A 26,297-nucleotide genomic window follows, 5' to 3' on the forward strand; every position below is an offset into this window, starting at 1 on the left:
GCCTCTCAGTTCACAACACTGCAACTGAGAGAGACAATGTTTCATTTCTATAGTAGCAAAACTATGTGCTTCGGTTTCTGCTTCCATGCCTGTCCTGTACCTGCATCTTGTGATATGAATGAAAATAGTGATAATGAATTGCTACAGTTGCAATTCTGCTTTTATCAAAACAAAAGCCTAACATGTTTTACTCTTTGTGTGCTTGAGGCCAAACATAAAAACAAAGACGATCTGGCTGCAGACCATTCATCTCTGACAGCCACTCAGGACAGAAATGACGTTATTTACTGGTACAATGTATTTCAAACTGTATTTTTATTTTAGTCTGGCAGTTAAACTCATGAGATCACCACATTGCGTTTAAAACAGGCAACCAAACATTTCATAAATAAAACAGAAATAAAATTCTGAGGTCAAATTTGAGATTAAATTGAGTGTAGATCTGTTTTAGTAGTTACTCAAATGGAGGCTTGCTTTATTTTTAGTAACTTTAGCTTAAATAGCTATGCTAGCTACAAAATTATTGTTACTATATACGTCAATGTAGCCAAGTTAGCTTTAGCAACATGAGCTTTAGCAAAAGCACCTAAACCTAAATTACCCAAATAAATAATGCAGATACATGGTTTTGAAGCTGCTTCATAAGCTTAGTTTTACGTTAGAAACATAGCTCTATTATCTACATAGCTTATGCAGCTATCAGAGCTATGAAGTTACAAATTTTATAATGGAGGTTAGTTTACTCAGCTTTATTAAATGTTTTATAACCAGGTCTTGCAGGTCAGGTTTTTAACTTTCCACTTTTGGTATCCCAACTGTTACCTTAAGCCTTATCCTAACCCCAACTTAGTTTAAGCTGATTTTATGTCTAAAGTTTTAGCATGTACAGTAGTACCATTCTGAATAATATGGCATCTCATTGAACAGTCTCTGACAGGGGATGTCAGAGATGAACGGACTGTGGCCAGACCCCTCTCAAACACATCCAATCTTTTGGATATGTTGGCAACTTGACAAGCTGGACTGCACTGTCAGCATGCCTATTTAAAGGTGCATTAGCTACATTCCTCTGCAACTGTCCCCTGTAACACTCTTTAACAATCTTATTGTGTCAGAAATCCTTGGTCTGAACTGGACTTAGAGGTTGTAACTGAGCCTTCCAACAAATTATCATTTAGCTCATGCTTAATACTCAATGTTTGAATTACACACTGGCTTTCAGGGAGCCCCATTTTAAGATGTGCACCAAGTCACACACGCCACATGGACATATTATAAGTGCAGTGTGATAAACATCAGAGTTAACAGTCACTCTGCCACTTCTTCAGCAGGGAGTTAATGCCATCAGGAACCTGTTGATTAGGCACTAAAACAACAACTGAAGTATAGTGCAATACCCACGATAAAGCATGGAGGTGGTAGTGCCAAGGTATGAGGATGTTTTACAGGTGATAGAGTAGGAGATTTGTTTGAAGTAAAGGGTATCATGAGGAAGGAACAGTACCACTCCATCCTCCAGCATCATGCAGCTCCATCTTGAATTAGACTTATCTGTCAAAAGTTTGTTTTACAGCAAGATAATGGCTCTAAGCCTTCTTCCGAGCACTGTCAAGATTACCTTGAAAAAAAGAAGAGGAAGGTGTTCTTCCGAATATGGTTTGGTCCCTTCACTTCCAGTTGAGCTTGTCTGGGACAAATTGGATCAATCAGTCAGAAAAGTGGGCCCCACGAATCAGCAATCTCTCATTGATGAACTTAACAAAGCTTGGCATACAATTCTTGTCACATACCTTAAGAAAAACATGTGGACTGAATGCCTCGTATCTGCCATGCTGTTGTTAAAGCCAGATGAGATTACTTTGAAGAAAACAAAGTCTAAGCAGTAAAAAACAATTTCTTGATAATTTTAGTAAAAATGTATTCTGATGAGTGGCTATAATAATCATCTTTATTTTGTTGCAAAGTATACTAGTGAAACTTTTTGTGGCACAAATTGGCCTGTAGTTTGCATAAAACAAAATAACCTTCAAGTTGAAAACTTTTTAGAGCTCCACCTAAAGGTCTCATTGGAGGCTTTCAGGGGAGCTCCTGCCCTTTTCAGTGGAGCCGAGCTCTCATTAGCTCCCCGTAATGAGTGTGAGAGCTGGGACAGTAGCTACCACAACAAACTTGCTGTCAACAGTAAATGAGTTCCTATTTTGTTTAATCTTACATTACAAAATAGAAAAAAAGCAATTATTCACCAAAATGACTGTTTTCATCTGGAGATGAGCTGTGTAATGAATTTGTTTGTTTTAAAGTTGAAACTGTATTTAGGTTTTAACTAGCATTCAAATAGCAACATAACAAAAAAGTTTAAGCAAGAAAAGTCTATTATCTCAAACCCTTTTTGTGGTGGGCCAAATTACCAGGTAGGTGGGCTCAGGCCTTTAAGGCCTGCCCATAACACTGCGGCAGGTAGTTCCGATTATTCTGAATACTGAATACTTACTGAAAAATTTACTGGGAACTTTTTCACATTGAAAGTTTTCTAATAACAAATGTTTTTAATGTCACAAGCATTGGAGTTTATAGTCAAAAAAAGTTTATTTCCACGTTTTCTTTGCCTCGCCTCCCTGAAATACTCACACTGATCATACTCTTTCTCTAGCAGTGGCTCAGTTAGTTCAGCACTTGCCTGTCAATCATGAGATCCCTGGTTCCACCCCGTAGTGCCTATACTTCTGCTCTAGCAAAGTCTCGAGAAGTGATACCTTAGGGTCCCTATCCACCAGCTGAGACTCAAAGGTACAAATAACCTAAAACCTGTCATTGAGTTTTTAAAATCATGACAAAAATAACATGAATTCAAAGATTCTACAATACATAACTTTTATTAAGCAAGTTTATATACAGATAAGCTTATTCACAACCATGGTAAACTGTATAATGCATAAGATAGAACCTACTAGCAAACACACTTAAGAGTATAAACTCACAATTTAAATATACAACAGAAAATAAAGAAATATTTTATAGTTTACAAGAGCAATTACAACACAAAAGAAGAGTTAAATTAATTCAAAGTGTACAACAGTATTTACAGGAATAAATACCTTGTGTTGTGCATCTCACTCGTTTGCACTGGTATTATAACTTACATTGCTACTTACATTGTACATACCCAAACACTAAAAGGCAGTGATACATATCCATAATGTATTTCAATGAGCTTCATGCCACTGATATTCTGAGTGCAACAAAGAACTGATTCTTAAACTTTAGTGACATGTAAATTGCTACAGGTTGGGCTAATATATGACAAAACAAAGTCTATAGTACAAGTTATTTGCTGCATCCTGCTTAGTACATCTGAGTTTCCAGTTTGCAGACAAACATCCCCCTCAGCTTGAAAAAGGCCAGAGCTGCCGACTGTAGATGTCGGGTCGTCAGGGTTCTCACATCAGAGTTCAGGCTTGCTTTTCTGTTCTCCAGCTAGGAGAGATCTCGGCTCCCTTTAATGTGTCAACATGCATGCTGCCATCTTACAGGCCACTGCTGAGATGAGAGCAGCTCCACGACCGCTGCCCTCCTCTGACTGGATGAAAGTGATCTCACAGTGAGGGGTGAGGTCTCTAACAATTTTGTGGAACCTCTCACGAAAACTGAAATAGGAAAATACATGTTTAGTCAAATCTTCAACAGTTTAACAACCTTCTCCTTTTAAGGTATCCAATTGTGTAATTATTCTAACTTAAATAATATGGATTTATGGACCAGCATAGTTCCCTGGGTCCCCATATGAAATTCCCCATCATTTAATTGCCAGAGGTGCACTTGGATAGGCATTCGATAGTTTTCACATTCTGTTGTCTTGTGAAATTCTTCTTTGTGTAGCCACTCAATAGTCCCTGTATTCCCTTTACAGTGTACTTAAACATAATCTAAGAATCTAAGACATTCAGAGGTGTAAAACAGCACAATATCTCTCACCATGGGTGCAGTTTGTAGACAGATCCGTCAACGCCCACTGTGATATTCAGTGCATCCTGACTGCGTCGCTCCCTCATCAGGTTGATGACACCAGCAAGCCCAGCGCCACACATGTGAGCAGAGCGAGTGGAGACACTTTCACAGACAAGCCGCACAATGTCACAGTCCAGCTCTGACGGCAGAACCCCCAGCGATGAGAGGATGTTGTAGATCTGTTTTCTGTCCCCAGTGTCACTGAAATAAAATGACCAGGAGACAAAACTGAAAACAGCAAAAATCACTAGATACAGACAATAAATTCTAAACTATTCAGTCTCTTATTTCTAGGCGTTGCATTATTCTGTATTCAAATATGTGCCCTGACTTAATCAAATGCTGATATGTATACCATGTTTATAGATATTACAAATTTACTATTATTAGTGTTTTTTCTTCTGTACTCAGGGGTCAAATGTTTAAAGACGCTTTTAAAAGCAGCTGTGGTTAACGCCAGCAAGTTAAGTGAAACAAATCACTTCCAGGTATCCCCCATTAATACTGTTATATAAGAGTGTGTCATCAGCGTACGCTTATATAACACGTCAGGCTTTACGTTGTCCCTTGCTCTTCTCCTGTGCTAATGCAAATTCATTGATTACATTTACTCAGTCATATCCTATCTTGTCTTATTTAACACACAAAAAAATGTAGCCATCCAAAGCCGTATAAGTGTTGAAGATTAATTGATTCTCACCTCTCCACCTGTGAGACACAGCGTGTCTCAAAACTGCCTCGTGTCTTCAGCTGCTCTGAGGCTTCACCATTAAACAGCAGGTCTTCATTTACCAATTTCATGAGAACGACCCTGACCAGCTCACCCATGTACTTCCCACTGATCAGCTTCTCATACCTACAGAAGGCAAGGACAAAATAAAAGGCTGTTAACTTTAAAACTCAGAAACAGAAAAGAGGGGAAATCAACTCCAGAAGGGATGTTTGGAGAACTGGAAGGATGTGAATGTATGAAGCAACATGATTGCACATCTTTCTTTCTTTGAGCAGAATGGGAGAGAAGGGGAGTGAATGAGTGGGACAATGTCAATGCTAAAGAGGCTGAATGAGGCTGGTCTCAGCAGTTGTTGGTGTGAAGGGGCTGCCGGTACAAAAGGTAAACAGTCATTAGCCCCACAGTTACTGTAGCAAGCTGCCGAGTGGGATCATTTATCTGAAACTGACTGACCGCTGACGCATGAGGGCTCTGATCATTTACAAACATCCTCAGGAAAATCACCTGGTATCCGAGCAACAACACAGAGACCTCAGGTGAGAGTCAGGTGAGAATTGCCACAGGGGGGTGATTAATCCAGAGAAATGATAAGAGAATGAAAGAGGGGGTGTATGGCACGTTCTAAATGACAGTGCTAATCCTTCATCCCCTGCATGTAAAGAGACACATTACTTCAAGCTTGAATGTCTAATGACTGGCTCTCAGTTGTGAGTGAGTACAGTAGGTGAGGACAGGTCACATGTAGCGCCTTTTTTAACTGCTGTATGACACTTACAACTGCTCTCCGGGGTTAACCGAGTTCTCGTCCACCACTCTGTCGTACTCCAGTCTGAACTCCTCCAGTTCCCCATTGTTTCCAAATGCTCCCCATTCTGTGTTCACACACATCCGACCCTCCTCGCCTTCCACCAGCTCCACAGTCCTCATCTCTTCCATGTAACATGCATTACAACCAGTGCCTGGTGAGAGAAAAGCATGCTAGACATGCTTCTGACTACATATTTCATACATATAAGTGTGATGTTTGAGTTTGTTTTAAATACTCACCAACAATGATTCCAACTTCGCAGCTGCGGTCTTCGTAATAGCAGGAAATCATGGTGGCAACAGTGTCATTCACCATGGCAACCACATCCATCTCAAAGTCCTAAATGACAACACAAAATAATAAAATGTTTGAAAGAGAGCAGCTGTTGCAATGTAGTTAATCTCTATACTGAACTCTTTTGATGTGTTACATATGCATGCCTTTTCTCAGAGAGTACATGCTCTATAGGTCGAGAGGGGTCTGGCTGCAGACTGTACATCTCTGATGGCAACTCTCACAGAGTGTTTATCTCAGACGCCATCTTTTCAGAATGGAATTTCATGCTAAAACTTTCAAAATAAAATTAGATTAAACCTCAGTTTATGGTTAGGATAAGGATCATGGTAACAGTTACGATACCAAAATTTCTAAGTTAAAAACCTCACCTGCAAAACCTGATAACAAAAAAATTGAATTAAGTCCAGTAAACAGTCTGCTTACTGGAAAAAAGCTCTAACTCCACAAAAACATTCTAACAAAGCAAATGTATCTCAAGTAGCTCCATTAGCTGCACAAGCTGTGTAGCTAATATAGCTAATGTAGCTAAAGCTCACAAAGCAGCTTTGTAAGTTGCCTAGATACGTTCTCTACATAGCTATGTTAGCTTTAGCTATTTTTGCTAAAGCCCACATTGCTTAAGCTAACTTAGCTGCATTGGTTTTTGTAGTAACATTAATTTTGTAGCTAGTGTAACTATGTTAGCTTTAGCTGAAGTTAACAAAGCTACTGTCCATGTAACTACTTCTAAAACGGGTCTATACTTAATTCAATCCTGGATTAGACCCCTGATCTTTTTCTGTTTTATTATATTGCTAAGTCTGTAATGTCTGCAATGTGGTTATTTCATGAATGCAACTGCAAGACTTTGTTTGCAAATAAAGTTAAAAAATAAATAAATGAATAAATCTGCACTTCCGTTCTGAAATAGACAGCGTCTCAGATGAACAGTCTGTGAGCCTGGCTAGTCTGCAGCCACACTGTCAAGTCTAGGTCAGCTTTACCCAGACTTCGGTATGCTGCCGCCCACTTTGAATCCTGAAAATTCTCTGGGGCCCACAAAACCCTCATACATCCATAACATGAGACTCATAGTTATTTCAGGTAACTTGGGCTAACTGAAATAACTTCAAATATCCCTTTCACTGCTGCTTCCCAACTATAATAATTTATTGTTGCCTTTAGAGACTTAAAATTTACACAGAAAGTGCAGAATAACAAAGTACAATTAATAAGCCACTATTGTTAGCACACTTTTGATCAGATATCTGTAAAGTCACATTTTCTTTGTTAATATTAATCTCTTTAACCGTACTTTACAACTCTAAAATCTCTTATGAAGTAACATTATGTCTCCAAAAGAACTAATAAATTGCTAGAATAAGGAAGAAAAAAGAAGAATATTTAATGGAGTGGCACTAGTTAATCCAACACCAATCAAACAGTCAGATTTTTTTTGGTTCTGGATTTTTTTTTTAAATTATGAACTTAAAATTTTTTTTTTAGAATTATCTAAAATGTGGTTGTTTGGTTTTCATTTATTGCAAATGACCTAATACGGCCCATCTGAAGGACATCTAGGGCCCACCAGTGGGTCCCAACCCACACTTTTAAAAGCACTGTTTCAGAGAGGTTAACTTGTAGGAAAAAACGGTGAAGTTCACTTTCCCGATTTCAAAAATGTTTAAGAAAAGGTGATAAAAAGATATAAAGATCAGGTGTGAAGAAGGGTAATTGTGAAAATCTTAAATTCCTGATTGTGTGTTATTGTTTCTGTTTTTGTCCAATTTTTTTGAAAAGTTGTTGTAAAGTGTATTTCTAATGATGCAGTTTAAGTTGCCTTGCTGAATCTGTTTTGTAAAGACAGTAGGTGTTATAAGCATCAGCCCACACCTTTTTGATTCCAATCCCTTAATGCTTTTTTATTTGTAATGAAGGTAAATATTCCATGTCTATGGTTTGAATTCTGATTGAAATAAACTGCCACTTCTACCTGTTTAAAGCCCTCGCTCATCACTGATTGCTCTGTTGGATAGTCTTTTTTGTCCTCATGCAGACTTAACCCTGGTGCATTCTTACCTACAAGACTAATACTGATAATTAGTGATATGACCTTTAAGTCTGGTTCTTTTGCACCTTCTAACCCACATCAGTCACAGGAGTGCAGAAACACACACTCTTTGGTTTCAGGATGTATTCTTTCTGTCTCTAAAGGTAAAACTGAAGTGGGGGAAAAGTTGTTAAAGTTGCTGAGCTGATCTCACTGGAAGCTTTATATATTGCCTGGATCGGTCTAGGTTATTCTGGGTTTTTATTTCTATTTTTATTCTTGGTCTTAATTTTTATTACAGAATCTTACATATCTGGGTTTTTATGATGTTTTTCTAAACTCACACCAATTTCATCTTTTGAATGTTCTGCTAGTTTTTATGATGTTAGAGTTATATTGCTGGCTGAGTTGTTCATGGGTTCTTCTGTTGTGGGGGTTTTGTCTTTCTTGTGATGTTTTGCTGTTTGTGTTTTGCTTTGTAACTTTGATTCTGCTTGTTGTCAAAGCACTTTGTAAATCTCTGTTTTTAAAGTTTATTATTATTATTATTATTATTATATGGATTTTTAATGACTTGGAGAAAAGTAGATTTTCTGTATGATATATTTTGGATTGTGGAGGATTTTTGACAAGAGCTGCTGTTTTATTTGTTTTTTCATTTCTTTAAAAGTATTACAGTCTTCTATCTTATGCTATATTTGTATGTATGGCTTCTCTTTTTCAATTAGAAGCTTTATCTTCACTGATGCCTGTCCTCACCAGGAAACTCTTGGGAGAGATTTTGCAATTTCAACAAACTTTCTCCTAGTTCAGTAACAGTTAAATATAAGACATAACCATATGCCTACACAAAAAATTCAGGCTTGTATTGTTCATTAAAAATAAAATAATACTTATATACAAAGACTTACCCCTCGTCTCTTGATGGCGTCTCTGAGTAAACCAACAACATTGTTTCCCTCGGCCCCAGACGCCTTAAAACCTTTGGTCCAGTTCAGCAGGATACCCTGTGGAAATAAAGGAGACAAACCTGAACATAAAAATCCATGCTACATGCAGGAAAATTTGATGGAAGCTATTGTCTGATTTGAGCAATACCTCAGAGTATGCCCAGTGAACAGAACAAGATTCTACCTTGTCAATGTCCTCATGCCGGACAGGAAAGGAGAAGGTGAAACCCAGGGGGAGCTTCCTGTGCTTAATATGATGTTTGTCTAAAAAGTCTGACATGCACTCTGCTATGTAGTCAAACAGCTGTACAGAGAGAGAGAAAGAGAGGACATAATATATGTTTCACTTCAAATTTAAAGAGCTAGTCTACATCTAAGAGGTTTAGCGTAAATGTTAACATGATCAGACCTTTTACATTTCTTTCAAGCTCTCTTAGGTATTTTTGATAAATAGTCATAGAGCTAATTTGGCTTAAACCATTATCTTGAAATAACTTTATATGAACAATTAACACTCACTGAAACTTCAGTAGAAATGAATTAAAAATCAAGGGCAACTAACCATTTCAGCAGTGCCTGTCATGGCATCTTCAGGAATGGAGTACATTTGATGCTTGGTCTCCACCTTCCAGCTCCTCTCCTCATCTGCACCCACCTTCACCAGCATCACCCGGAAGTTTGTTCCCCCCAGGTCCAGAGCCAGGAAATCTCCTACCTCTGGGATTTTCAAAAACCTTGATTACACCTTAAGGTGAGTTCTGATTTGCCTTTCAGTTGTCATCCCGTGACTGAAAAAAATGAGCTTACCTGATCCTTCAGGGGTTGAGCAGACGTAAGTTGGAAGCATTTTGACACTGGCCTCTTCGTGCGTCTCCACGCGCAGTCCTCTGTCCATCTCTCGCTGCATCCGCTTCATGATTTCTTTGAGATCTTCTTTATCAAGCCTGAACTCTGACAGGATCTGCTCCACCTGCAGCAAGAGGAGAGAGGAGCCGGTTAAGAGCTGCACACAGTACAATCAAATCAAATTTGTTAGCACAGAGAATGAACTTTGGAGTTATTGCTCAAATCATCTGAATGAATGAATGAATGAATCTATATTCAATTTTTGGAAACAAGATGAGAAACCAAAGTAAATAAAAAAATCAGGAGAATAACATGCTCTGGAAAGAATAAATTTATGACAACAAAATGAAGGGAAAGCTCTCAGATCTGCACAACAGAGCTTCCAAAAACAACTTTATGTTTAATCATGTAGAGAATAAAGAAGCACTGTAAACAATGACATTTTAGCAAGAGTCTCTGCTGTGTTTAAGGACTATGAGTATTCCCTTAACAGTCACACATAAAATCACAGTAAAACTCATTTATGAGTTAATTAAACCTTGCCAAACTCTTATCAGGCTGAAAATCCCATCTTACCAGGAAGATTTTATCAACCACAGAGCTGTAGCTGCACGGCATCTTCACCATCTGGTCCAGATGAGAGCTGACACATGGCATCTTCACAGGTTTAACTAAATGAGCCTCAGTGTGTGTGTTTCTAGGAGTGTGGTGAGTATGTGTCCACCCTGGGTGTGTGCAGAGTCACTGAAGTGTGAGTTCCCCTGAATGAGAACCTCAGCTGTTTTTATGCCCAGGTGAAGTGGGCCGGCCATACCAGATGCAAACGCCCACCCCTTTCCTGTGTCACCCCATCTGGCCATCAAGGTTCAAATGCACACATGTAAACACACAAGTACACAAGGGTGCAGCCTTTGCCAAAGAACAAAAGCAAAAATCATTGTGACCTAGTTTCTATGCACAGCTACATTTCAATGCAGGGACAAAGGGGAAACATATCACACAAGAACAGAGTATGTTTAAATTTAATCTAGGATTTGTAACTACATACTGCTCTTTAAATGTTGATTTAGCCTATAGTATTCTTTTATTGTAAATAAAATGATTTTTAATGAACCCCTTAGGCATAAAAATGACAGTGTGGGAGATACTGACTTATCTAATAAATAATAACAATGATTCACAGTGTCTGAACTTATTAAAAGGGTTGTACAAATATTGACAATCAAGCCTGCTACTTAAATCTCCAGTTAAGAACTTTAGGTTTGTCTCATTTTTGGCACCCGCAACTTTTCTTTCCTTGCTTAGTATCATGTTGTCTTTTGTAACAAAAATATGATTCTTCTTTTTTTGACAGTCAGAAGTAAAGCTAAACTATCCATAAATATACAATATATGTGATAAATTCATTTTAATGAGAGATAATATCAATATGAAACAATTTAAAGCAATTTCAATATCTTTTTGGCTGATTTGCAATTTGATGAACTCTGTTTTTTTTAATTAGTTCATGCAGTTGTTTGTTGCATTTTTTTTTAAATTGGGACCTAACTTCAAGATAATTTTATAACTGTTTAATTACTCTGATTTGAAATTAAGTGCTCTTCCATGGATGCCACAGAAAAAACAAATCTAATTTTAATCATTTGTAACATTTTCCTTTGAGTCTATAGTAAGCCATGAAAGTGATCTGAATAGGATCCGAACAGAAGTCCTTTTGGGACAACTGCAATGTATCCCTCTGTCTAATATCTAGCCTACCCCATGACAGCAGATTAAGTTATTAATGTAGCTGAATAGATACAATGTTTTGTTTCATTGAGGGTCTTATTTTCTCAAGTAGGTCATAAAGAGTGATCATCATTAATTTTTTAATAAATAAAATAACTTCTTATGAGAGTTTTAATATTTAAATATGATTTGGCATTATAATAAGGGTATTTTTAAATGTATTTTCAGTCTCAGATTCATCTTTGCTAGATTAACTTTTTATTAACAAAAAAACAACCCAAAAGAACCACCTTAATTTGTCCTGGATTCTTATTATTGCAAGTATAAACCATCAAAGGACGTTTTTAGGCAAAAGAGGTTAAACATAAATGTGGCAATCCAATATTTGCTTTCATGAGCCAATGTCTGACCTGTGACCCCTCTACAACCATTCAGACCTAAAATATCTAAGACATTTTAACATGAACTTTGTGATGCCACACAGTTATCTCTTTGTAGGCCTGAAATAGTAATTTGTAAATTTAGAAACATGTCTAAAATTAGAAACAGTGGGATGAATGACCTTAAAAGCTAACATTAGTTAGCTGCAGGTGGAGGCCTCCTGTGCTTATCAGCTCCAGCAGTTCACCTGAGCAGAGGTCAGAGCTTTTCTTAGCTCTGACCTCAGGCTGTAAGGTAACCATGACCCTTACATCACAAGGGGATGCATTGATTTCTAGTAAACCCAAATAGTGACATTAACCTAATGATATGAATAATGCAACACTGCTCATGAATGGTGTAACACAAAATGTTTCCTCATTTTCAGATGAAATGGCCACTGCAGTTTGAAAATGAGGAAATTTCCAAAACGTTTTACTCTCCATGGGTTCTTTTCAAAGCTATGTGGCACCTAATACAGACAACAATATAGTGTCCTCTAATAAAAACAGAGAAAGAAAACGTTATTTAATTTTCTAAAACATAAGACCATACTGTAACCAATCTCAAATATCTCTCTTGAAATAAGTGATTTCATTACAAACGTTTTAACCAGCTTGTGCATGAATAGTTAACACATTTACAGTAATTGACTTGCTCATTTTTAATAAGGCCATCAATGTCCATAGTTATTCCACTTATTTAACTGGTAATACGTCACTTTTTGACCAGTGACTAGAAGTAGACAGGCTAAGTAGACGTATGAATTATGATATATTCATATTAAGCTATGCACTTCTTTTGAAATGTAATAGCAAAAGGAAGACAAGAAACATGAAAACTCGCAGGATGCTTCAAATTAGGCTAGAAAAAAGCATCACCAGTAAGTCATAATTTTTTTCTTTACCTTATCCATCGTATCACGACGAGGATTAAATTGTCACTGTCCCTCCGACCATCTGTGCTCACAGGTTCACACCAAAATTTCGAAGTTTCTGTTCCTTATGTTGTTTCAAGTCATCTTCTCACGTTGTTCTTATGGCAGACTGCTTACATATCTGCTGTAGGCCCTTCTCAATGCTTGGACACAGCTGAATTCAATTCTTTAAAAAAGCGGGTGAAAGTCACTAATTTTGCTTTATACAGGTAGCCGTAGGTAGGCTAAGCGACACGAAATAGTACCGTCGTTCCTGTTTATTTAGCTAAACGCCCGTGAATTTCTCGCCATTCTTGATGTAAACAGGTCCAGTTAATGTCCACATCAGAGGGATACTAATCAGCTCTATGTAAGGTAAAACAAAAAATAATATTATAAAGAAAAAACGTCGAATTTCTAATCCACGCCGTAATATAAATAACAAATTATACGCCAAATTAGAAGAACAAAATATCAGTTTTGCGTTAACTTAATACCTTAACGCAAGAAAAACTAGTTCCAGGAAAGACAAAAAAACATTTCTCCTCAGGTGCAGCTGTCAACAGATGCACCCAGAGGTCTCAACGGTTTCCATGCCAAAACGATTTCCGTGTGTTGCCTGGGGAATGAATTACAGGCACACTTCTGCCATGGAAAACACTTAACACTGAGTTAAGTGGCCAGGGCGAAATTGTTTAATGGAGCAAGCTTACCTAGGAAAACATCAATTGAAGCTGCCATGTTTTTTGGTAGGCAGAAATGGTACACATCAGAACAGAGAGCTGGGTTAAAGTCTAAAAACATCCTTATTTTCTTTTTACCAGAGAGAAAAAAAGCTGCATAGTTACTGTTTCAAATTGGGTTAAAATTTATTTACTGAACAGATGTTCATTAAGGACTCCTGTGGGGCACTGTGGGGTGTGCTGCCCCCTACCAAAAATTAACCAAAGTGGTACCTCCTGTCTTCTTGCAGCTCTTGATCTGTAAGTCTACTTCTTAAAAGAACAAAAAAAAAAAAACGGGAGAAAGAAACGCTTCTTCTTCTTTTTTTTTAAACCCCCAAAATATTACTTATTAAGAAATTTTGCATGTAATTTTGCTAATTATCTCATCTGACACCTACCCTGAGCTATTAGTATCAGCCATTGAAATTAATATAGACAGACCTCGTAATACTTGTCACTGATTATTTAATTGGCATTTTAGGTCATACAGAGGCATAAGTATTCATTTCACTCTGAGTCATAACCTGCCAAATGTCATCACAATTTGACTTTCCTGGTAAAACAAACAAACCTACCATGAGTGGGTATCTAGTTATGGAAATTTTGGCTCTAGTCAGTGATCAGGATCATTTGGCTCAGATCAGCAGGAAGACCCGGCTCTTTTGGCTCCCAAACAGCTCTTCATTTGGGTATCAGTTTGGCTTCATTTGGCCTGCCAAATTTAGAAATGTCATTATGATTGTTATTTGTGCAGGTATTTTACAACTATGCTCAGTTTTAAATTGGTGAAAATATCTATTATTTTTCAAAATATACAGTTTCCGCAAAACTCCTTGAGGGTGTGATAAAGACCTGCTTACTGGCTTGGCTGTATAACACACCTGATATAAAACATTAATGCTACACTGTAAGGCTGATGTCCCTACTGTGTGGTGTGCCTGTGGTAGAACATTGTGGAGAAAAGATCATCCTAACTAATCAAACCTAACAAAAATAAGAATGATAATAATGTAAGACACCTATTAAACAGGATCTGGGTCTCATCATTCACAAAAAGAATTGGCTCTTTTATGCCAATACCAAGTCTAGGTGGGCCCTACTCGTACTCATAAAACATTGTAAATACTGTAGTGTTATTGTAAAGCATTAAGTAAGATTCTCATTATGGAAATATGAAGTCAAAGTTGGAGCCAAGTTTTGCAGTTTGGGGAAATGAGGATGACAAAAGTAGAGGAGAATGAAAACGATTCATTAATAAATTGTCACGTGAGAGATGAACGTCGGATGAAAATTAAATAATATTTTTTCTTGTTGTAACTTGAATATGATTGGGCATGTGGCAATAGTTCCATCAAGTTCCTCCAAGAGTATAAATATCACTGCTATAACTAAATAATATTTAAGAGTTAGAAACTAAAAATTTAAGCATTAGAGGACTGCAAAAAGAAATTGAAAATAAAATATATTAGAGAAAAGGGGCAAAAGAAATACAGAAAAAAAGCATTTTTTTTATTTCTAAAGAAAGTGCATTTGTGTTTTTTTTTTTGTTTTTTTTTGTTTTAATTACAGTCCCAGCCATCCTTATATAATTGGCATGAGAAGGCTAATGACAAGAAGAAGTAAAACGTAGCTTTTTCTTTGATGATCAAGAACTTAAAGGGGATAACAGAACAACGAATGTAGCGGCTCCCTTGCCTGTGTTTGCCTTAAGCCCCAAAACTGCAAAGTCCGCCACTGTTCTCGGTTTCGGTGAGTGCTGGAATACTAAGCACAAGTTCTACTGTACTTCGTCTGTTTTTTAAAAAAAAGGTGGTATCACTGCATCCCTAATGGCTACTTACTTTTTTTCATGATGATGTCTTTCGGCTCAACGGTAAAAGTATCGGTTTTATTGCCAGTTTAGGAAAACTGTGGAACGACTATCGAGCTAGGTTAGTTTTTAGTGCAAAATTCGGGGGCTTAATGAACTGCCGCCACTTCAGCATCCATTAGGAACACCTATGTGAAGCGTAGGTTTCCAGCGGAAACAATTTTCTGGTGGACCGACCAAGGATCGTGACGTGGTGATTGGTCACTAGACTGTATATTGAAAACTCTTCGATTAACTGTAACAGCATTGAGATTTGGTCAGCGGACATCTGTGATACGTGTTAAGGAGTCTATTTTATGTGGAACAGGGACTTTACTCGGTGATTTTGACTGTAATCTAAAAGTTCGCTGTGGATTTGTCCGGTAAGTTAGCTGAGGCCCCACGAAGACCAGATAGCATCAGGGGCTAGCTGTATGCATGACTTGGTTTCAGACATGTTTCTAAGTAGACAAGCAGGTTTAAAACCGCGTTTTACATTACACCAGGTGTGTACCAATAGGGTTGATTTTTACCGTTTTGAGTCTACCGTTAGAAAATGTTTCACTCTTGATCAACGTAGCTAACAAGTCTTAGTTAGCCTGGTAGCTAAATTAAGGCGGCTACTTTCACTTGTAAGCTAACACTTGTCATCTGAAGTTTCTGTAGCGTTAGCCCAGTCTGCGTTAGCTTTGTTGTTGTTACCAAGGAGGCTAGCTGGCTGAGCTGGATCAGAGATAATACTCTCATGTGATTCTGCTTGTGTCATCTCTAAATTAGATCATCAGGGTTTTGTGGTTGTATCTGCTGCGACTGTCTGACTGACTAAAAGTGATCCGGAGGCAACATGAAGCTCTACAGTCTCAGCATCCATCACAAAGGAGCGACCAAAGCAAACCTCCTCAAGTCGGCCTACGACCTCTCCTCCTTCAGCTTCTTCCAGAGATCCAGGTGGGTCTGTCTCATGTATTATCAGCATTTGAACCACTGTTGTTTTTGATTGTTTTGAATATTATTCTCATTTTCTGTGTAAAAAATAAAGTTTAGAAACGTTATATTTGATCTGCCTCATGTTGCTTATTAGTATTTTAAGCATATGGTCTGATGTAATAATTACAATCCAAAATCTGTTGCCTAATATTATTATTTTTACTGTTGTATGTTTCTACCAGTAACACTACTGTATTATTTTCCACAGTGTTCAAGAGTTCATGACATTTACAAGTGCCTTGATTGTTGAGCGAACATCACAAGGAAGCCGTGCCTCTGTCAAGGAACAAGGTAAATTAACTTGATTGTGCATTGACATGTATCAGTTGTTAAACTCACATCACTTGGTTTGCATTCAAACACAGTGGTTAATGTTTATTTTGCCTGTGACTTATTTGACACTGATTTCCTAGTGTTATAACTCAATAGCTAAAATCCCTGTAAAGTGGCATCCAAACTTTGGGTGTTAACATACTAGATATGTTGTAATGAGGTTTTTGTCAGCATGTAAAAACACTGACATCTATATGTGGCTGAATTTTTTATTTAGACTGTTAGAAAGTTTTTCACCGCTTTCCTGGCCCGGTTTTATCTGAGCAGGGGAAAATATGAACCCATGATATCACCAACCTTGACAACCCCCGTCCCCACAATGCTACTAAGATGTAAAATCACCAAGCAGTTCATCTCAGTACAGTCTGTTGTCAGCTGATGTCACTGCCTTCATTGAACTTTAACAGTGAGTTACATGCTGTGTTTTTGTTTATTGTGAGGTAAATTTCCCAAATCTATCAGCCATGGTGGCCTATGGGTCATCACAGCATCATGATGGAGATACAGGTGCATCTCAAAAAAATAAGAATATCATCAATAGTTGATTTATTTCAGTAATTCAATTCAGAAAGTGAAACACATATATTACATAGATTCATTACACACAGATTGATATATTTCAAGTGTTTATTTATTTTGATTTTGATGATTGTGGCTTACAGCTAATCAAAACCCAAATTTCAGTATCTCAGAAAATCAGAATATTGTGAAATGGTTCAACATTGGAGACTTGTGGTGTCACAATATAATCAGCTAATTATATCAAAACACCTGCAAAGGTTTCCTGAGCCTTTAGATTGTCTTTGTCTGAATCAGTAGCCTGTCAGTAGCAATCATTGGGACGACTGCTGTCTTGACAGATGTCCAAATACAATCATTGAAACCCTGCATAAGGAGGGTAAGACACCAAAGATCATTGCTAAAGAAGCTGGCTGTTCATAGAGTGCCTTGTCCAAGCACAATAGGCCCCTTCTAGGCCTAGCTTCACCCAATTGGCGTAATACCAAAATTTCAGTTAAAAAGGTCATCCACCTGCTGTCATGCTTGTCAGAAAATACTGTTTTTCATGACATCAGAGCTTTGAGAGCTGGAGGCGGCACGAAATTTGCTGGAGGTGGCCAACTCATAATTTGATGTGCAAGAAAAACCCTGCAAGGTCCCAGAGTCTGGAAGAGATGAGAGGCACAGAATCCAAGTTGCTTGAGGTCCAGTGTGGTTTCCAGTCAGTGATGCTTTGGGGAGCCATGTCATCTGCTGGTGTTGGTCCACTGTGTTTTATCAGGTCCAAGGTCAGCACAGCCATCTACCAGGAAATTTTGAAACACTTCATGTTTCCTTATTCTGACCAGCTTTACGGAGATGCTGATGTCATTTTCCAGCAGGACTTGGCACCTGCTCACACTGCCTTAAGTAAGATTGGCCAGCAAACTCACCTGACCTAAACCCCATAGAGAATTTATGGGGTATTATGAAGAGGAAGATGACAGACACCAGACCCAACAAGACAGAAGGGCTGAAGGCCACTATTAGGTCATTTCCACCAAGCAGTCCGGCACAGCTCGGTGCGTAATGGCATGCATTTTTTTGCATTTCCATAGAGCAAAAGTTGGAAAGGGTCCCAAAAAACCGACCCGTGCCATCCAACTTTTTGGCACCCTTCTGTAGGGGTACTAATCTTACCTATCTGTACCAAAAAGGTGGAGCGACACACACAATAATAGGGGGTTGTACTGACGGTTGTTGAACGTGCTCATAAAACTTCAGGCTGCAGCCTATTTTAAAACGGGATCAGCTCACCCAGGATTTTTGACTTAATCTAGTTTGATTTTAACACCAGCTAAACTTTTACCTTATTTTCAATGTGTCTAATTCTCACAGTCCACCTCTAAACTTTCATATTTTGTCGTATAAACTGTTACAAACTAGATATATTCACATATTAATGTACAGTTACTACGCAAAACTTCTCTGTACAAGTATTCCATGAGCTGAGGAGCTGTACTGATGGTGGTTAACATAATTAAGATGTAGTTATTTTTTTTAAAGCACTTTCAGCTGAAATATAGCTGTTTAATGGTTATTCCCTTTATTCTGTGGCTGGACCAGCTGACTCGCGCTGCATGTGACTTCACATTCATCGCCTTTACAGCCTGCCGACCAAGTGAGGGTACGGGTGTCTGTGGAAATGCAAACTATTTTGGGGTTTAGCGTACCAAACCGTACTGAATCAAACCGGACCCCCTGATGGAAACAAGGCTTATCAGAGCAACTTGGGCTTCCATAACACCTCAGCAGTGCAACAGACTGATTGCCTTCATACCATGCTCCATTGCTACAGTAATTCATGCAAAAGGAGCCCTGACCAAGTATTGCGTGCTGTACATGTTCATTCTTTTCAGTAATCTGACATTACTGTTTTACAAATTCTTTTTTGTTATTGGTTATACATAATATTCTATTTTTCTGAGATACTAAAATTTGGGTTTTCATCATCTGTAAGCCATAATCATCACTAAAAGAGCATGACATATATCAGTCTGTGTGTTATTAATCTATATAAACTATGAGTTCCCCTTTTTGAATTAATGAAATGAATCAACTTTCTGATGATTTACTAATTTACTGAAATGCACCTGTAGTTGTACAAGAAACAGAAACATTTTATACCCAGCTTCTGTCTCTCTGCTCTGGCACAAAGCCAGGCAGCTGCACTCTGATGAGAAGTACGTTTTTTTTTTATTTGAGAGGATCATTTTTCTCATGAGTGGGTGTGGCTTCAGCTTATTCAACCCACATGCGCACACCATCCTAGAGCAGATAATACTGCCTCAGTTTTCATGATTTTGAAGCTTAATTTTATGAACTTGGAGATTATTTTCATGTCTGAAATTTGGTTTGGTGGTTCATAATACAGTGCTTTTTCATACAACTTAACTAAAATAAAGATTTTTTAAGCACTTTACAGAGACTTTAAGGTTTATTCCTATAAAGGAAGTTGGTGTATTTGGGTTGCTCTGGAGGCCAAAAACCTTGGCCAAAAAATAGACACGTGTAACTACACAACCCATATAGCTAACATTAAAAAATAAGTAACAAGACAGTCGTGAGGCTTATGCAATGTCATTTACTGTTCACGGTAAACTATCAAAACATTTCTACAAATTTAAATATTATGTATAGAAATATTTAATATGGGACAACTGGGTATGTTTTTTTCTTATAAATTTAACACTCACTGTGAAACAAACTATGAAAAGTATTTGACAAAAGAACTATCAAACACTTGATAACAGTCAAACTCTTGCTTTTTCCCTATGCCTTGGGAAAAAACATATATTTGTACCTTTTTTATTTAACCAGATTATGTTTGGACATTGCTAAAGTTCCACATTGAGACTGTCTCATAGTTAGACCCCATAAACAAAATACAAAAACTTATCCACAATTTAACATTTTGAATTAAAGCAGTTCCCTTAAATTAACCTCCTTCGCATTTGTTGAAGATTTTTTGTATATTTCCAGGTAGTTGATTATTTTATGTTTAAACATAATTTGTGCAATTTGAAACACCACAAGATCTGAAAGTTGTAATATTTCTAACTGTAGATATAAGCTGCCATTATGATCCTGATACCCAGCATTGTGGATGATCTGTAATGCTATGTTTTGGAGGATAAATAGCAACTGTATTGTACTTTTGTAGTTATTACCCAAAATCTCTGCACAGTTACTTGAAAAGAGTGAAACCAGTGAGCAGTAGAGAATGTGTGGTGATTGTTTTTAATAAAGTATAGGTAGTGATTATTGATGAAGTATGTGTCATGATTTTTGCACGTCGTTTGTGATAACCAGAGTGGAGAAGATTAGCCTGCTTAAAATGAACCAAGGGACTTGAAATATGCTCCCATTCAGTTTAGTGGAAAGAGAACACTTAAGTGAGCTGAAGGCATTTGTCAAGCCTGAGTAAAAGCCACCATCATTGCAAACAACAGCTATGTGAGCAGGACAGGTGTGTAACAGGTGTATGAGGAAAGAGAAACATAATTGAGTGCCTACAACCTATCGATAAAGTAGCTGATACTCCAGATTTATGGGCAGATCTTTCCCTGGAATCATGTGGTACTGTTAGCTATTTTGTCTCAGAGTAGTCTTTTGGTCACAGAGGAGTTGACACAGACATTTTTACATGTGTAATTGCATACAGAGGTTTTCCATAGCTATTATTGTACATTACATCATAGCACTACTTTCTCTTATCAGTGTTACTTCTACTTACATAATAAAAGTGCCTCGGCCTGTTCTAGGTACACTTAACAAAAGACCAGGAAATGTTTCGATCATACCAGAACTGCTTTCTCTTCCTTTCAGAGTACCTGTGCCATGTCTATGTTAGAAATGACAACCTGAGTGCAGTGGTCATTGCAGATTCTGAATACCCACAGAGAGTCTGTTTCACATTGTTAGACAAGGTGGGCACAAAAGTTTGTAAATCATCTTCCAATATTATTCAGTTTTGCCATCAAGTTTTATATCATGATATTGGTCTGCTGCTTTTAGGTTTTGGAGGAGTTTTCCAGGCAGGTGGACAGTATAGACTGGCCCTCTGGTAGTCCTGAAACCATAAACTATAAAGCCCTGGATATTCATCTTTCTAAATACCAGGTGAGCTTGTGATCTGTTATCAGTATTATGTAGACGGAAACCCTGAAAGTGTTTATGACTTGACTATGAGAGCTTGTTCAAGAATTTGTTTGCAAAATACTGTAGTATGTAATATCAGCGACCCTGACAGCTTGTTTTCTCTTTCTTTCAGAACCCCAGAGAAGCAGATGCAATGACCAAAGTTCAGGCAGAGCTGGATGAGACCAAGATCATTTTGGTAAAAATATTTCTCAAACACTTAATTCTAAAATCTGAATTAAATGTGTGTTTTAAAAATGTGTTGTCTTCATGATAGCAAAACTGAGATATCGGATAGGTAAAATACAATGATTTTGCTTAATTGGAATGAAACAGAAAGCGAAAAGGGAAATGTGCATCGTTGAGGCACTGGTAGCCTTGTGGTTATGTCTGCAAGCCCCATGTACAAACTCGGTTTCCCTTATCGAATGTAGCTGAGTACAAATCCAGCCTGTTGCTCTTTTCCAAATGTCATTTCCCCCTCTCTCTCCCTGGGTTTGTACCATCCATTCATAGCAAACGATCTTAGGACAGTAGGGCTGCCATTGATTGCTGCGTGGAACTCTGGTCCTTTTAGCGCTACATCCCCTAAAAAAGATACCTATTTACATTGCCTGAAAACGGCAAAAAAACAGAGATAATAACTTAAATCATGCTTTTGTCACATTTGATCCTTTCATAGCACATTGGACACTATTTCAATTAATAAAAAACAATTAAAAAAATCACCCAGAACTTAGCTTTAATTTTGTTTACATACCAGTGTATCCACAGAGTCTACAACTGTGTGGACAGTTTTATGTATTTACAGTGTGTTTGGGTTGATAATGCTGCTGTTTGGGAAATGAAGGGCATCAAAGCATTGGTAAGAGCTAATTGGCTGAAATTAGCTAGTTCACATTAACAGTTGCGTGCAGATCACTTTCAGCTGTCACTTTTCTGACTGCAATGTTAGTTGTTAGTCTCTTGCTCTACTGTATTGGTCCTGAAGGGAACAGCGGAACATCTAACAGCATTAGCTCACTTGTTGCACCTCTCTGAGTTTCCTCTCTTGGATGGGATTCTGTGGAAGAATAACTCCGGTTTGCCTCGTTTGCCTATGCTTTCAGTTGAACTTCAACTTTCTTTCATTCAAAGAAATAAAGTGGCTTAAACACATAGCTGGTAACCAAGACCATCATCTTCTCTATAGCTGTAGGAAGGCTGTCTTGCTAACTGGGGGGGGGGTTACATGAGTGTTTGACATTACGTAAAGCTATGAACGGTCCTCTCTAAATAAATGAATAATGCTGAAAAATAAATGTTAATAAAATGCATCTTTTCCTTGACTGTATTGTGTATAATTTCTAAAGCCCCAACCAAGGCAAATGGTGTATCCTGCACTCTGTTTTATATTAAAGTGTTTTGTTTCTGTAGCACAACACCATGGAAAGTCTGTTAGAGCGAGGGGAGAAGTTGGATGATCTTGTGGCAAAATCAGAGCACCTCGGAACCCAGTCCAAAGCCTTTTACAAGACTGTAAGTACTGCTGACTCGGCTCCCTGATGTACGATGGTTGTTGGCCCTTTAGATTTCTGAATGTATGTCTGTTTGCCGTCATGTTAACCCTGCAGGCACGGAAACAGAACTCATGCTGTGAAATCATGTGATGCAGCTGCCTCGTCCTTGGGGACAAGCCTCTCTCTCTCTGCCTTTCTGCTTTTCCTACAACTCCCATCATGCCCCAGCCACCAGCTCTCAACAAAAAAGGACAGAACAGACTTTGTCTAATCCAGGATGGGGCTTCAGGATCTAGAGCAAGAGAGGGTGGACGGCGGTGGTGACAAGGCAAAGTGTGACCTATCCGGTGTGACTGATGGGGGCTGACGCAGTGATGGAGTTTGATCCAGGGGAAGACGTAACTTTTGAATTATTTTTAACCTTTTAAAGGGGTTAATATCTGTGCAGTGTTTCAATACCAGCTGAGGGTAAAACAGTGTGACGTTGTGTATTGGTGATGTGTCGTTGAAACGTCTTCAAACCATTTAATATTTTTGAGAATCAAATCTTAATATTCTGGTCTCAGCTCTTAACACTTCAAAAGTATTAACCACGGTTGTGCTTCTGCATCTAGGCAACTCTGACAATCTCACAGTCTTATTTGTGAATTGACAATGTTTAATTTTCAGTTTGAGTTTCATTTAACTCCCCTCTCTAGATGGCCCTGGTTATTTACTCCATTGTTTCAATAATCCTTAATTTTTGGGGTCAAATTTGAAAACTGTAATGTCAGCAAAGGCATTGCACAGCTGCTCTGAAGTTTGATTTAAAATCTCAGAATTTTATTTTGAAATGTCTTTTCTAGACTGGATTAAGTTACATAATTTCTTTGCTTTTCTCTGTCTTATAGTGTTGAATCTGAAACATTCCCACTTTGGATGAGTGTGAGTGAGTGGTGAAACTAATAAAGAGTGAGAGAGTAGATGTAAAGTGTAGAAAGATGATTCTCCATAGATGCAGCCTTAACATGAAACCCCTCACAAACCCATCACTCTGTCTCAATAGAGGGGCTTGACTTCTCATCTCTTCTATTTAACTCTGTGTACTGTAGCTCTACTTTCTACTCTGATAATCCCCCACACAAGATAATTCACAAAAAAGGTTTTTAAAATACAAAAACCCACTAAGATCCACACAATCCAGTCCATGACTTGCTGGTTTCTCTAAAACCTGAGATCACTGGTATTTTACCATCTCTCATCATGGCTGAGGTGATTCTAGAAACCCTCAGATGCTGCTGATTTCTCCTTAAATGGTTTTGAAGAGGGCAGTCGTATCCGTGGTGACATTATAAATTCACTTACTTCACATACTGGTCTTACTAAGACACTCCACCACAGCTGACTGTTTTCACTGTCAGCATGGTTTGCTGTATTTAGGTCTGACTGAGTTGAATTATCTTTCTTCAGGAACTGCTGATCAGTTGAAGCTAAAAGATGCCTTCTGGTTGTGTATTTTAGATGTTTCTCTGCTCGCTTTCTAATGTGTGTGTGTATGATTTGCTGATACACAACATCTGCAGGCTGCATTGATGTTGAGTGCCTGTGTGTGGGGACTATTGTGTGTTTGTTGTGCGCTCTCTGAACTGCTCTATCTGCTTTTACAGTGTAAAATTTTGTGCAATATCTGCAGACTGTTGTGTATCTCTCATTTAATAAAAAAAAGAGAGAATTCATGGAAATATTCCTCATAAAGGACAGTAAATTGACCTTTGTACACTATTATGGCAAATTCCCATTTAAACTGTGGTCAGAGTTGTGTTTGAGATATTTGTAAAATTTCTTCCATTCTAAATTTCCAATTAATGTACTGAATTTTAAAATTTGTCAAAACTATAAAGTCACTCTGTAGCTATTTGAAGGTCATGTCTTACTGACCAGTGTGTTGTAAACAGTCTGCATTAAACATTTTGATCCACATGTCAAAGACATCAGATGAAAAAGGTTTTTTTTTTTTATCTTCATTTTCAGCATTCATTTGTTCACACACAACTTACACACATGCAATCATGTTCTTGGATAAACGCAAAAAAATTCATCTGCTGTAATGTTGATGATTTCAGACATTCACTCTCTATTGAGAGATAAATAATGAAAGAACAGCCAGTGAAACCCAGTGTTCTATTTGATACTGCAAAGTAAAGAGAAATACAGTGCTATGAGTAGCATGCAAGAGCAGCTATGCATGTTATTGTATTAATTTCAGTTTCACATGAATGATTGAGCAGTATTTTACTACTTGAAGTCACTTAGAGAAGTTTTTAGATGACTATGAAACACACTGAAATTAATATAGAAGTCCCTTTAGGGTGCGACTTTCAAAAAAAATAGCATTTGGATAAGGTATTAGATTTCTAGAATGTGGTTTTTAAAGCCTGAAACTGCAGCTGCTGTGGGGTAGGTGTCCCATTACACACATAATGCAGATATAAACCACTTGACAATTTCCATCAGCAAAGATTATCATTAAAAATACAAATATACAGATACAAAGAGATCAAAAACTACTTTGTCCGCAAGGTGGAGCCAAAAGCACAGAAACAAAAAGTTACTCTTAGGAGCTTTAAAGATGGCTTTAAAGTATTGTTTTGGAGGCAATCCTGGTAGACCATGTAAAGGGTAAAATATTTAATGTCTAAAAGTCGGTAGTCTTTTTTTCTTTGATTAGCGAGCTAAACATTTTACCCCTTCCTCTTTGCTTTGCACCAGAGAGGTCAGATTTAGAGCTGGTGCTGCCTTCCGGGACTGGGAAATAATGCAAATCAGTTTCCATGAAATTGATGGAAAAAAAAGTTGTAGCCAACATAATCAAACCACTGGCTGTATGAATAATGCACCTCTGCCTTCTCCCACTGGACACAGTTCTCAGCAAGCAGTGCTGATGTACATTTTTTTTTACAAACTAAAGGTGGAAGATCTCTCAGGGCATTACAGTCCATGGCAGAACTGATTGTTGTGATGGTTTTGAGCAGACATTCACAATAATAGATTTCATATTGTTAGTTTTAATTCACTCTATTTCAGGTAAATCCATCATCAAGAAATGGAAGGAATATGGCACGTGTAAATCCGCCTAGATCAGGCTGTCTTCACAAACTGAGTGACTGTGCAAGAAGGAGGATAGTGAGAGAGGCCACCAAGACACCTATGACTACTCTGAAGGAGTAGCAGCTAAGATGAGAGAAACTCTGCATACAACTGTTGCCCGGGTTCTTCACCAGTCAAAGCTTTATGGGAGAGTGGCAAAGAGAAAGCCACTGCTGAAGTGAACTAATTAAATCTGGACTAGAGTTTGCCTTAAGTCATGTGGGAGACTCCATGATCAAGTGGAAGAAAGTTTTTGTTCTGAGATGAAAATGGTACTTTTTGGCCATCAGACTAGACGCTTTGTTTGGCACACACCAAAATTAGCACATCACCACAAGCACACCATCCCCACTGTGAAACATGGTG

The 26,297-nt window shown here is 37.9% G+C and overlaps 2 protein-coding genes across 4 annotated transcripts in view; one reads left to right on the plus strand and one right to left on the minus strand.

Annotated features, from left to right (window-relative positions):
* Window positions 1-2,861: 2,861 nt before the first annotated feature.
* Window positions 2,862-26,297, minus strand: part of LOC121509258 (hexokinase-4-like) — a 46,269-nt gene continuing 22,833 nt past the window's right edge. Inside the window, exons 1-10 of one of the 3 annotated variants that reach the window (XM_041786487.1) lie at window positions 12,724-12,898; window positions 9,630-9,792; window positions 9,385-9,539; window positions 9,007-9,126; window positions 8,784-8,879; window positions 5,786-5,885; window positions 5,514-5,697; window positions 4,706-4,861; window positions 3,973-4,206; window positions 2,862-3,644 (exon numbers count right to left, since the gene is read on the minus strand). In XM_041786487.1, coding sequence (XP_041642421.1) covers window positions 3,497-3,644; window positions 3,973-4,206; window positions 4,706-4,861; window positions 5,514-5,697; window positions 5,786-5,885; window positions 8,784-8,879; window positions 9,007-9,126; window positions 9,385-9,539; window positions 9,630-9,792; window positions 12,724-12,732 — 1,365 coding nt within the window. In that variant the 5' untranslated portion in view covers window positions 12,733-12,898 and the 3' untranslated portion in view covers window positions 2,862-3,496. Of the gene's footprint in view, window positions 3,645-3,972; window positions 4,207-4,705; window positions 4,862-5,513; window positions 5,698-5,785; window positions 5,886-8,783; window positions 8,880-9,006; window positions 9,127-9,384; window positions 9,540-9,629; window positions 9,793-12,723; window positions 12,899-26,297 lie in introns of those variants that run through there. The other 2 variants (XM_041786488.1, XM_041786485.1) reach the window with 2 other exon arrangements.
* On the plus strand, window positions 15,491-24,775 carry ykt6 (YKT6 v-SNARE homolog (S. cerevisiae)). The gene is made up of 8 exons (XM_041786489.1): window positions 15,491-15,689; window positions 16,084-16,254; window positions 16,502-16,584; window positions 20,995-21,095; window positions 21,184-21,288; window positions 21,440-21,505; window positions 22,723-22,824; window positions 22,920-24,775. Exons 2-8 carry the CDS (start codon window positions 16,151-16,153, stop codon window positions 22,953-22,955), a joined length of 597 nt encoding a protein of 198 aa, XP_041642423.1. The 5' UTR covers window positions 15,491-15,689; window positions 16,084-16,150; the 3' UTR covers window positions 22,956-24,775.

This window comes from Cheilinus undulatus, linkage group 5 (assembly GCF_018320785.1).
Source record: "Cheilinus undulatus linkage group 5, ASM1832078v1, whole genome shotgun sequence".
Classification (NCBI taxonomy): Eukaryota; Metazoa; Chordata; class Actinopteri; order Labriformes; family Labridae; genus Cheilinus; species Cheilinus undulatus.